General features: G+C 38.4%; 1 protein-coding gene across 1 annotated transcript in view; it reads right to left on the bottom strand.

Moving 5' to 3' along the window:
* Window positions 1–7,896: 7,896 nt before the first annotated feature.
* Window positions 7,897–12,811, bottom strand: part of LOC150074907 (peroxisomal trans-2-enoyl-CoA reductase-like) — a 136,426-nt gene continuing 131,511 nt past the window's right edge. The window contains exon 8 of the mRNA XM_090389335.1: window positions 7,897–7,992. Coding sequence (XP_090245461.1) covers window positions 7,934–7,992 — 59 coding nt within the window. The 3' untranslated portion in view covers window positions 7,897–7,933. The remainder of the gene's footprint in view (window positions 7,993–12,811) is intronic.

Genomic DNA, 12,811 nt, shown 5'->3' on the forward strand with positions numbered 1-12,811 from the left:
GACATAAGCATAGGTAAATCAAAATTGAGAGTAGGAGTGTGCTATAGGCCTAATGACTCTGATGAGTATAATAAGATACTGTACAGGGAAATAGAATGGGCCAGTAAATCAGAGTCTTATAATGGGGAAATTTTAATTTCCCAGATATTGACTGGAATTTGTGGGTTGGTCACTCACACACTAGCAAGGCTTTTGTGGATTTATTGGATGATTGTTTTCTACACCAGCATGTTCGGGAGGCAACTAGAGGGAGTAATACTCTTGATCTGATTATCAGTAGTGATTCTTCATGCATTAGGAATCTGCAGATAAAGGAACCACTGGGTGGCAGTGATCACAGTGTGCTGAAGTGGGATTTACTCAAGGAGGTAACTACCATCAGAGGTAAAGGGAAGGGTTTTTGCTTTCGTAAAGGCGACTATGATGGTCTGAGACAGTATTTAAATTCTATACAGTGGGACCAACTGATGATGTTACCAACAGCAAATTCAAAATGGGAAGCATTCAAGGAACTAATCTTGGAAGCTACCAGGCTTTACATACCAACCAAGAAATATTGTTCAAGGTTCAGGCCTAAATGGTTGTCAGATGAACTAATGAGACATATGGCAGAGAAAAAAAATGCATGGGATACATACAAATTAATGGGTGACATGGAAGCCTATGATAGATATAAGTTGGTCTGTAACCAAGTCACAAAGGAGATTAGGCAGGCAAAGGCAGATTATGAGAAATCCTTGGCAAAGGACGCAAAGAAAAACAGAAAAGAGTTCTTTACCTATTTAAACTCAAGAAGGAAAGGGATGAATCAGATTGGTCCACTGGATGTTGCTGGTTCAACAGTTGAGGATCCAGCTCAGGTGGCGAACAATCTAAACGAGTATTTTGCATCTACATTCACACATGAGGAGTTATTCAGGAAGGGGAATGTCGTAGGTGAAGTAAACATTGGCAGTGAGCTAGATTATTTTCTAATAACAGAGGAAAGTGGAGGAGAAATTGTTGAGGATAAACATAAAAAAGGCACCCAGGGTGCCTTTTTTATGTTTAATTGTTTATGTTCATGTTAAAAAAACTGGATGTTTATCCAGTTTTTTTATGTTTATCTACTGGATAAACTGGATAATCTATCCAGTTTACCCATTTTTTATGTTTATCTATCCAGTTATATTAAAGGAGGCAGCAAAGGAAGTAAGCAAACCCCTAGCCATAATTATGAGAGCTTCTTTGGACTCAGGGGAGGTACCCATGGACTGGAGATGTGCAAATGTAACCCCAATTCACGAAGGAGGATCAAAGGCTGACACAAGTAATTATAGACCTGTTAGTTTAACTTCAGTTCCAGGAAAATTAATGGAGGCACTGGTTAAAGAAGCACTGCAGGATCATCTGGACAAGAATTCAGTTATAGCTCAGACACAGCATGGTTTTGTTAAGGGCAGGTCTTGTCTGACCAATTTGATTGGATACTATGATGTAGTCACAAAAGAACTGGATGCAGGGAATAACTTTGATATATTATATATTTGGATCTTAGAAAGGCTTTTGATACTGTTGCGCATGGAAGACTGCTGCACAAATTGGAGAAGTGTGGCATTGGAGGCAAATTGCTGCTATGGATAAAGGGATGGTTGAGTGGCAGAAGACGAGTGGTAATCAATGGACACTGCTCAATGTGGACTAATGTTATTAGTGGAGTTCCTCAGGGTTCAGTGTTGGGTCCATTGTTGTTTTCTGTATTTATAAATGATATTGATGATGGTGTATCAGGCTTAATGTCCAAGTTTGCAGATGATACCAAGGTTGGCAGGGTTGTTAAGGACACTACTGATACTCTGCTGCTGCAACAGGATCTGGAAAGGTTGAGCAGATGGGCTGAGAGGTGGCAAATGAAGTTTAACATTGACAAATGTAAAGTACTACATATGGGAAACAGTAACCCCCAGATCAACATATCAACTCTGTGGTACTACGCTGACAGTGGTAGAGTATGAAAAGGACCTGGGGGTAATTGTGCAGGCAGATATGAAGTTCTCTGAGCAGTGCAGACGAGCTGCAAGAGTAGCTCATGGTGTCTTGTCAATGATATACAGGAATTTTTCTAGCAGGGACAGGGATGTGATTATTCCCTTGTATAAGGCATTGGTCAGGCCACACCTTGAGTACTGTATACAGGTCTGGAGGCCTCATTTCAAGAAGGATGTAGAGCTGCTGGAACGAGTACAGAGAAGGGCAACAAGATTAGTGAATGGAACAAAGGGTTGCTCTTACGAAGAAAGGCTTAAGTTTTGCAAATTACAGAGCCTGGAGACTAGGCATCGGCGAGGTGATCTGATAGAGGTGTATAAGGCTTTGAATGGCTTGAGCATGCTCAATGCCGATGGGATTCTTCCTCTTGCTCAGAATAATCACCTGAGAGGGCATAAAATTCAAATTGAGGAAGGACGGATGTCGGATAGATGTGCGGAAATTTGCCTTTAGCCAGCGGGCAGCTGGTTTGTGGAACAGACTCCCATCGCTTGTTGTTGAAGTTGATAGCCTAAACAAATTTAAGGCTCAGCTGGACAGGTATTTCGAACGAACGGAGGGGTGAAATGGGAGTAGTGGTTTTTTTTTTTTTTTTGGCTGATGCTGAATAAGCTTGCTTTCTTGCATCATATGCCTCTACTAATGCTAATACCAGACACCTGCACAGTAGGTTATAGTGGGAATAAATATAGCATTTGCAATGAGTGGCTATTTAGGCCCCAGTCAGACCTGCTGATCCTCACTACCATTGTGGTGTGGTTCCTGACTTTGCAATGAAGGTAGTCTAGATGCAGGTAAAACATGAGCTTGGGGCAGAAAATTACCCCAAGGTACTTCATCTCAGTTGCCAGTTTGATGGTTCTACCAGCAATTTTAATCTGCAGTGGCCTGCTTAGTTGAAGGGTTCCTCTGAGTAGAATTTGAAGTAGTTTTCACAGGGGATATATGGAGTTTATGGAGGCTGGCCTATTCTTGTAGCTTTGTAAGGACTTCGTTGGTTGTTGTTTCCAGTGACTGTCAGTATAAAGTCTGTAAATGCCTGGGTGGAAACATTCCCCAGGTCTAGATTCAGGAACTCATCCATGACCACATTCCATAGGAAAGGGCCAAGGACAGAGCCCTGGGGGCAGCCTCTGTAGACATTTCTGGAGACTTGTCGATAGGCATTTCTGACTGTAATACTTCTGTTGTGCAGATAGTCCTGTATGCAGCTGTAAAGATTTGCTGGAATGCTAGCTTCTCTGAGTCTCCATAATATACTTTGATACCAGAGCAAGTCAAAGGCCCAGCAAAATCCACCGATATTAATTAAGTATTTGGTGGCTGACTTTTTTTTCTGACACAATCCATGAGCTGTCAGTGAGCATCTTCTGCTGAACGGCCTGCCCGAAAGCCGAACTGATTTGGGGACTAGACACTTGCATTTTTATAGTCTTTTTTTCCAATCTGAATAAGATAAGATGTTCAACAAATATTTTGATTAAAATGGGAAGGAGTGCTATGGGTCTGTATGACCTTGGCTGCTCTGGTGGCTTACTTGGGTTCTTCAAAATGAGGTGTAGATTGGCCTCTTTCCAGTCATCCGGGAAAAGTCCAACTTCCAGACAATTGTTGTACAGGCTGAGAAGAAGATTGATTGCATCTCTGCAAGCTTCTTAATTACTTTTGCTTCAATGAAGTATAACCCTGGGCTTTTTTTTTTTTTTTTATTTTGCCAATGACAAGTTTTAATTCATCTAAGTTGAAAGGCTGTTCTATAGAAGTGGTGCAGTAGAATACATTTTCAGCACAGATTTCTTGTTTTAATAAAACTAGATGTTGCTCCTTTAGTGGCATTTTCTTTACCTGAGTGGGCTTGTGTGCTTCAGTATTCTTTTTTGAAGGATTCCTCAGTGCATTTGCATAAGAGCGGGTACGCTGTAGCATTTCATTTCCATGCTCTTCCTGATAGGTTTCCATTTTGGCTTTGAGCTGCTCGTTGACCTGAAGGTCAAAAAGGATGTGTTGCATCCGACTTCATATCTTTATTATATCTCCGTGAGTTGCAGACGTAATCCAGTTGGTCGGCTTGGCCATGAGAGTTGCCAAGCCGGATCTAAGGGAAAAAGGGATCTAAAAGACTGTCAGTTTCTCCATACAGGTGTTTCAGATTCACGATTGTATTGGTAAGCTTGATTGGTATTTGATATGGCTGTCATATCTGTGGAATTGCTATTCTCTAATGGCATCGTGGGAACTCTATCTGCTTTGGCTGTTGTTTCCCTATTGCATTTCTTGCAGTCAAGGTCAGGCCTAGTTTCTTCTTGAACTTCCACAGATTCATTTAGTGCAAAATCACCCTGGGATCTTGTTAGGGGGACAGTCAATGTTCTTTCCTCATTTTCTGGTTCGCTGTTTGACATGGTGGAGATTCAGTTTTGGTGGATGGACAAGTATGGATTTACAGGCACTTCAGATAAGCAGGCAGATTTCAGTCTTTCTTTTTACCAACTACAAGAAGCAAAATGACATGCACACTTGTTCTTCTTAAGATTTAGGCAGTGCATTTTGTGTGAGAAATTCAGGTCAAGAAACAGTTGTTTTCTCCTGGGCGAAAAACGTTTGCTTTTGCTGTGTCTCCCAAGGATTGGAAACAAAGGCTAGGGGTAGCAGAGAGGAAATCACTTTATAGCAGGAGGAGAACAATAGTCTAGACTCTAGGATACTTGAAAGCCCTTAGGCAGTCAAAGAGACCAATGGTCAGCGATCACCTTGTTGCGATGGCAGGCAGTAGTCGAAGAGACACAGTGAGCATATATCATGCATGTAAAAGTTAGAACAAAATTAAATTAAAATATTTATCTCTGGAGTCTTGTATCAAAAAACAACTTATTAACTTCTCAGGACTCTGGACCACTGCTGAAGAACATTGTCAGATTCCAATAAATCACTGTTTTAGAGACAAAATGAGAGGACAAAAATCACTCGGCTAACTAGTCTGATTGTGGGCAGAGAAATGTGATTGGTGAATGTGGCCATCTGTCTGTCTCACATGGGAGTCACCAGAGTCCCCATTCCTCACTACAATACAGGACTCAAATGGGCAAAAGAACATCGGCACTGGACCCCGAATGATTGGAGATGGGTCTCTTGGTCCGATGAGTCCCGTTTTCCAGTTATTTCTAGCGGACAGGAGGGTGCATATCTGGTGGAAACCGCACAAAGTTATGTGCCTGTCATGTCAACAAGGAACTGGTCAGGCAGGTGGACTGTCGGTAATAGTCTGGGCTGTGTTCAAATGGCACACGTTAGGACCTCTGATATGTCTAGTCCCATCTCTGCAGTGGTCCAGGTTATGTGTCCGTCCTTGCAGACCATCTGCATCCCTTCATGGTCATCGTGCACCCACAGGGCAGTGGACTCTTCCATTAGGACAATGTGCTTTCCCCCCAGAGCCGTGGTTCGAAGAGCATTTTGCAGATTTTATTACCATGTAATGGTCCCCTCGTTCATTGGACATGAAACCCCGTGGAGCATCTTTGGAATGCTGTGGAAAGATCCATTTGAGCTTTGGATCCTCTAACCAGGAATGCAACGGGAATTATGGACAGCAGTGCAGCAAGCATGGATATTTACCTATGGAATGCTTTCATGATCTAGTGGACTCAATGCCTCACCGTGTGACTGCCCTTATCCAGGCGAAAGGTGGGCCTACCTGTTACTAGGTAGGTATCCCATGATTTTTGTACATTAGGGTACAGACACAAATACAGGTTTTTACCAGCAAAAACTCTCCTCATCTCTCAATGAGATTATTGTGTACTACAAAAAAACATTTGAGCACAGGTTAGGATACTGACATAGAGGACAATATAGAGGGTTGATTCAGCCTTTTGATAATGATTTTGACATTAATCCTGCTTGTAACGTACAGCAGCAGTGTAAATCTTTTTTTTTCTGCACAGGTGCTGTCATGAACAGGTGCATCAGTTGTAGAAGTTGTTTTAAGTGGACAGAAAACACCGAAGAAACTGCAACCTGCTCCAAGTTGGACGAGGGAGATAGCAAATAGTGGTTGCTAGTTTTTGGTGAAAACCGAAAGAGCTATAGGGTTTTCTCACGTGTGGGAACCTCCCAGTCAACTTTGTCGCATAATCAACGAAAATTTGCAGCTAGAGAAGCACAAGGCCTGTGCACACCACCCAGGAGCAAGGTACATTGCAGAGCAGCAGGTCAGTGCTCTAACTTTATGAAAAATATCTGGCAGCTGAAAGGTGGAAATCGTAGCAACATTGGACGAAGCGTGGGTATACCTATCAGACTGAAACAAAATTCAGGCAATTTATTACTGTCCACGGGGTGACAAGGCCTTTCCAACATGGGCACGTTAGTGCAAGGAAAGTTTTGGCTGAAGTTTTATTGTTGTAGCCAGTTTTTGTTATAACAGCAAATTTGAGTTGCATAGAGCTAAAAATGTAAAAGTCAACTTAGTGTATTACCAGACTGAAGTTCTACAGCTTGTTTGAACGTCAAATACCCACATACGGTTCTGATGCTGAAAAGGTCTGGGTGCACCAGGATAAGATGTCCAGCCACACATCACATTCCACCTATACTTTTTTGCGGAGAATGGAAGCAGCAACAGGTATTCATTCGATCCTGTTTGAAGATATACCTGTTAAATCACCTGACAGCACCCAAGGACTTTTGAAAAGAGCTCTTGGAAACCTGTTTGAAGCCCCTGAACTGTTGAAGGTTTGTGGAAAGTCTGCCAGCAGGAATGGGACAAGATAGACTTGGCAGTGTTGCACCACGTTTTACTTTAATGGAAATTGCAAAGCCGTGCGATAGTCCATGAGCAGGGAAAACAAATAGAACACAACTGGTGGTGGCAGCACAGAATTTCGTAGTTATAAAGGACTGTCAAAATCGTTATCAAAAGGCTGAATCAACCCTCCATATAGTAGTGCATTGGTATTCAACCTATTTTGCTGCCATACCTATGTAAACATGATTGATGAATAAAACAGAACATGACTAACACAAATTTGTCATACAGATATTAAACAAAATTGTGACCTCAATAGCAGCAAAGCTCTCAAGAGTTAGTGTGATTTTACACAGGCTACAGTAATGATGTGAAGTATTATATTAGAATAGTTTTCAGATCATATGTCACATAAACATATGATCACAAAAGTTGACAGTTATTATGGTGCCATGTTCACAACTGGATAATGGAGATGCATTTAAAAACATATACACCATGGATCATCACGGTGATACAAACTGCATCATCCCAAATGTGAAGTAGAAGTGTAATGGAAATGGAATGTCTTTCATGATATGCCATTGGACTGAATTTTAGTAAAATGCATGGATTGTCTAAAATATCACAATAGGACAATATCATACTTCCTTTGCAGCTGGAATTTTATGGGAAGGGCCACACATTTCAACAGAACAATGCAAGAGGCCTGCAGAAAAGATTCTCTCACTTGAATGGCTTGCTCACAGCTCTGAGCAATTGTGGAATGAATTGGAAAGGCATGTGTAAGATTCAGTTAAAAATGCTGACTTCACAAGCTGTGTTAAAAAGATTTCCAAAGGCGTGTGTAAGATTCAGTTAAAAAGGCTGATTTCACAAGCTGTGTTAAAAAGATTTCCTTCACAGGGAAAGGTGGCAAAATATAGTATTTCAATTGAAAGTGTCCAACAATTGGTATAAAGTTTGCCCTACAGATTATCTGCTATCTTTGTGTTTAAAATACAAAAGGCACAAATTTTTATCAACTTGTTTTTATTTTGAAAAACTTAAGAAATATCGCAAAAATATAACTTTGAACAATTCAAAGCATCTATAAATGTATTTTATTTATTAAAAATTTAAAATGAATATTACTCAGTGGCCCATCAAAGTTTTTTTCTACAGCTTTGCTGGTGGATTATTCTCATTTTCTGTAAAAGGAGGAAGTTTGTTGTGATCTAAAACAAAAAAAAAAAATTACATATAATACGAGGTCACAAACATTTTATAACTAGATATGTTTTGTTACAAAACCCTGTAAATACATTTCTTTCAAATTTTATTTGCTTAACAACACTTGCCTTGTAGATAAATCATACTTAAATTATCTAAGGGCAATATCCTTAATATTTAAATCAGCCAAAGGCATTATTTCATCAGATGTGTTAAAAAAAAAAAAAAGACCATAAAGGCCATTGTTACAGGTGGCAATAAGTTCATTTAGTACAATCAATGGAAAGTATTCACATTTGGTAGTATGCTATGGAGACAAAATAAATGGAAACTGTGCAAAAAAAAAAAAAAACTGTTCCAAGTCTATCAGGGAGAAGAGCACTGAAGCTGGTACTATGTTACATTTATATTTGATATGCAGTACATGACCAAAAGTCAGAGGCTCAAATGAGGTGGCTAGGTTATAGGAAAACTGCAACTAATTATTCTCTATCCTGCATAAAAAGTCACCCATCAATTGACCAATGATTAATTCTACTTTCAGGTAACAAACCTTTTAAACTGTAGTGCAGCAACAAAAATCAAAACAATAGAGTTAGATTCATGCCCACACCTTGTACCTAGGTTCTAGGTCTACACATTTTACTGAACTCTGTTATAATTTTAGTGACATTATTGCAGGCAGTAAGTCTTTTGCAACCCTTTCATCTCATGAACTGCCTCATTAAAATAAAAGCAGAATAATTTTTATACTTATAAATGACACAAGCCACTATGATTCATAGAAAATAATTATGAAAGCAAGAAACACCTTCTTTATAGTGATGCATAATTTTGGTTTGCCTGTATATGTGCCCTTAAGATAATGGCTTTCATTCAGTTATTGGTATGTTTCCTAAGTTCTAGGTCTACAAAGTTACTCAGTATTCACAGACTATTCTAAACATTCAAGTAATTAAATACCTGATCAGCATTAAGTAATGAGTACAATTAGAGATAAATGAGTTTTTTTTTTTTTTTTTACTTGCAGCATCCTTGAAATTTCAATTATGTAAGACTAAGTAAAACAAGCCTGAGGTTTCTGTCCATTGAATGTAACATTTTTGAGATAGAGTTATCAGCATTATTCATTTCCGACATATAGGAGCACTCAAAAATGACACTAATTGCAATGTATCAACATTTTATAGAGAGCCCAAATATAAAATGCATGCACTTACCACTTGTGTTAACTACTTCTTGTGGAAGTTTAATTTCCCTTTCAAATATACGGCCCAAGTAAAGTTTAGGATTTAAGTAAAGAAGTAACAATAAAAAGGTAAAATTTTTTTTAAATGTGAGTAAAAAGGTTTAAAATTTTAAGAAGCTAAAAACAGCCTACAAATGGTCATTGTAAGACAATATCTGGCTGAGTGTATAAGGCACAACCAGATTACTAAAAGCGGTAAAATATAAATCACGTTCGTGTCTAAAACGTGGACACTCAGTTAAATATGACGAATAGTTAAAAAGGTGTCAATTCTCACACATAGGAGAGTCATCTGCCCTCACCCCCAAAGGGCAGTGTGGGACTTGAGAGATACCAATGCTGTAACTATGAATTGCAATTGTTCCTAGTTTAGAGTTACTTTCAAAAAATGTCTGCAGATATTTATAGAATTCTCTCACATATGTACATTGTTCTACCATTAATATCCGGACACCCCTCTGTTGATAATTAGTCAAATCCTACCCAAGCATAGTGTATCAGATAACTAATATGGGGTTACCATATTATAACATGGTGGGTAGTGGTCATCCAACAGTCACTATTCACTCTTACTAATGTCAGACACCACCTAGCCTGGCATCAGGCCCACTGTTCTTAGAGCATAGATCAATGGAAAGCTGTGCTTCAAAGTGAGGCATGGTATGTGGTCTACCTGTCTGACAGTCATGCCTGGGTGTGGTGAAAAGTTATCTGCTGGACTGTATTGTCACAACAATGGTGTTTAGTGAAAGCACAATTGGCTGAGGCAGGTTTTCATGGTTTGACCTGGAACCACTGGTTATTTTGGACAAAAGCACAAATTCTGAGGTCTATCTAGATGTCCTGGATAATAATGTTACCTATGTTGTGGCAGCACATCGGGGAAGGCACATACCTGTATCAGCAGGACAAAACTCCATGTCGTACTGCTTGTGTTGTGATGGACTGGCTAACCCAGAGCCACGACATCAATCCCATAGAGAACCTCTGGGATGTGTGTGTTGTGAGGAGAGTCTGCCCACTTTGAAGGCCGAATGGCAGAAGATATCGTAAGACATTTCAAAAACTGGTAATTAAAATTACTGGCTAATTACTATGGAATAAACTGGTGGAGTGTGTTCCATAGTAATTAGAGGCTGTCAAAGTCTAAAGGTTTCAGCATACATTATTAGTTTTCCTGTAAATAAAGGTTAATTGTAGATATGTAGATATAAAATTTTTCTAAGAAAGGAAAGTGCACCTTCCATTCTATGGTTGCCAAATTAAATTAAATGAAGAAAAATAGAAAAATATTTTTCTATTTTTCTTCATTTAATTTAATTAGGCAACTTTAATTCAATCAGGAAGCTTCATTTAAAGTTGCCTAATTAAATTAAATTAAATTAAATGAAGAAAAATAGAAAAATATTTTTCTTAATTTAATTTAATTTAATTTGCCAACTTTAATTTAATCAGGAAGAAAAATATTTTTCTTCATTTAATTTAATTAGGCAACCATAGAATGGAAGGTGCACTTTCCTTCCTTAGAAAAATTTTTATAGCCCATAACTTAGTTTTAAACCCAAAATCCCTGTAAGTTATTAGAATCCTATAACTACTATGCATGTGGTAAAACTCTCCACCAGCTAAGCGGATTACTATGAGGTGAGTGCTGAAAATTAAGCTAAGCTATACATACGATCTAGTTATTACATTACAGCACATAAAAAAAAAAAAAAAAAAAAAAAAAAAAAACCCGAGTCATTTGGATCATTTAAATACAACTGTTACAGCAATATATTCAATGTGTTTTTCCTTCAGGAAAATCATTGAATATATCTTTTCACATCATCAGTTATAGAAAATCTCCAGAGTTCATACAGATGTTAAAATTTTAGTTTTTGCAATTCTGATTGTTCTTTGGTTAAAAAAAAAAAAAAAACTGAAAATAAAAGGAATTTAAATAAATGTTGCACTTTTATATACAGTCTGTCCCCGACATACATAAGAGATACGTTCCAAGGCTTCTTACGTAAGTTGAGTTTTACGTAACTGGGAAATGACTAATAAAATATTGTTACTATATCCCTAATATGCCAAAATTACAAAAACAATATCCTCAGAAGAAAGAAGAAAAATAGTTAAATACCATAACAATTATAAACTTTATCTAGGGACAGCAGTGAAGTACTACCACTTTCACTTATTTATTCCCTTAGGTGGCACCATGATACGGTCAAAATGAAATTTTCTTTAAAGAACTCCACAGGGTTGGAAAAAAAAAAAAAAAAAAGATTCTTGTTTGTACTCTGGCATGACCACCAGGGCAGGAGAGTTTACAATAAATCATCAATACAAACATAATCGGCGAAGGTAAAGAAAGCCCACACGAGAAGCACACAAAAGTTTGATGAAATTTACCAGTAAAAGTATTTTGCGTAACGGCATTTGTATTGTTGCTCGCTCAGTAAACACACAGTGGGTGGTATCAGTCAGGAGTAGAAATTGAATCCCACTCAAAGTGGAGGGGGTAACCTGACCTTTTTTCTTTAGAATCACTGGTGGACTAGTGGATAAACTGTTTATTAAGAAAAAAAAAAGGCAAAGGTAAAGAAAGCCCACACGTCTATCCACTGGCAAACTTCGAAAAAGTTTACCAATGAAACTACGTTACGAACATTTACGATGCCAGAACTTACAATATGACTCTGTCTGTGATTCTAAAGAAAAAGGTCGGGTTACCCCCTCCACTTTGGGAGGGTTTCAGTCTCCCATGGAATTCAATTTCTACTCCTGACCAATAACACTCACCCTCTGTTTACAGAGTGAGCAACAATACAAATGCCATTATGGAAAAGTACTTTTACTGGTAAATTTCATCAAACTTTTGCATGCTTCTCATGTGGGCTTTCTTTACCTTAGCCACGTAATCATATTTAGCAGTCATGGGCTTGAACCCCGGTCCACTCAAAGAGTGTGTGCTACTGCACTCACGCCCCTGACCACTCGGCTACAGATGCTGTCACACCTTATGACATGTGAATGAAGCATGTACTACATGATGATAGTTTGAAGCAAAGTCGTTGAAAATGGTTGGACAACGTGAATTTCAACTTCACCACAATAACTTGATGTGTAATAAATATTACGTACAAAACGCAAACAAAACTGAAGACTCTATAATCAGGAAGGAAAGGATGTAGAGATGAAGCGCTAAAGTGTAATTCTCCTAAGAAATAGCTGATGGGACACAGTCCATGTGGCTTGAATGTTGTGGGGGTTTCTCTGAAGTGCTCTGATGTAGTTCACCTGTTTCTTAAGAATTTTTAAAGCAGAAAATGAAATGTTAACTCTAATTGTTTACCTAGATGCCAGTTACGCTGCAGGTTATTATCCAACATAGTATGGGAATAAAAATTTATACTTATTGCTCCTTCATTTGAATTCACTCTTAAAAATTATACAGAAAGTATCTATGATTTTACCAAAAAAATTTATGCAAGTCTGAAGTAACGTAAGTCAGGGACTAACTGTATATATAGACAGGGTGTCTCAAAAATATTGGTACAAACGTTTAGGGGAGGTAGGTAACATCT

Source organism: Mastigoproctus giganteus, unplaced genomic scaffold (assembly GCF_048544385.1).
Source record: "Mastigoproctus giganteus isolate SK-2022 unplaced genomic scaffold, ASM4854438v1 scaffold_15, whole genome shotgun sequence".
Lineage (NCBI taxonomy): Eukaryota > Metazoa > Arthropoda > Arachnida > Uropygi > Thelyphonidae > Mastigoproctus > Mastigoproctus giganteus.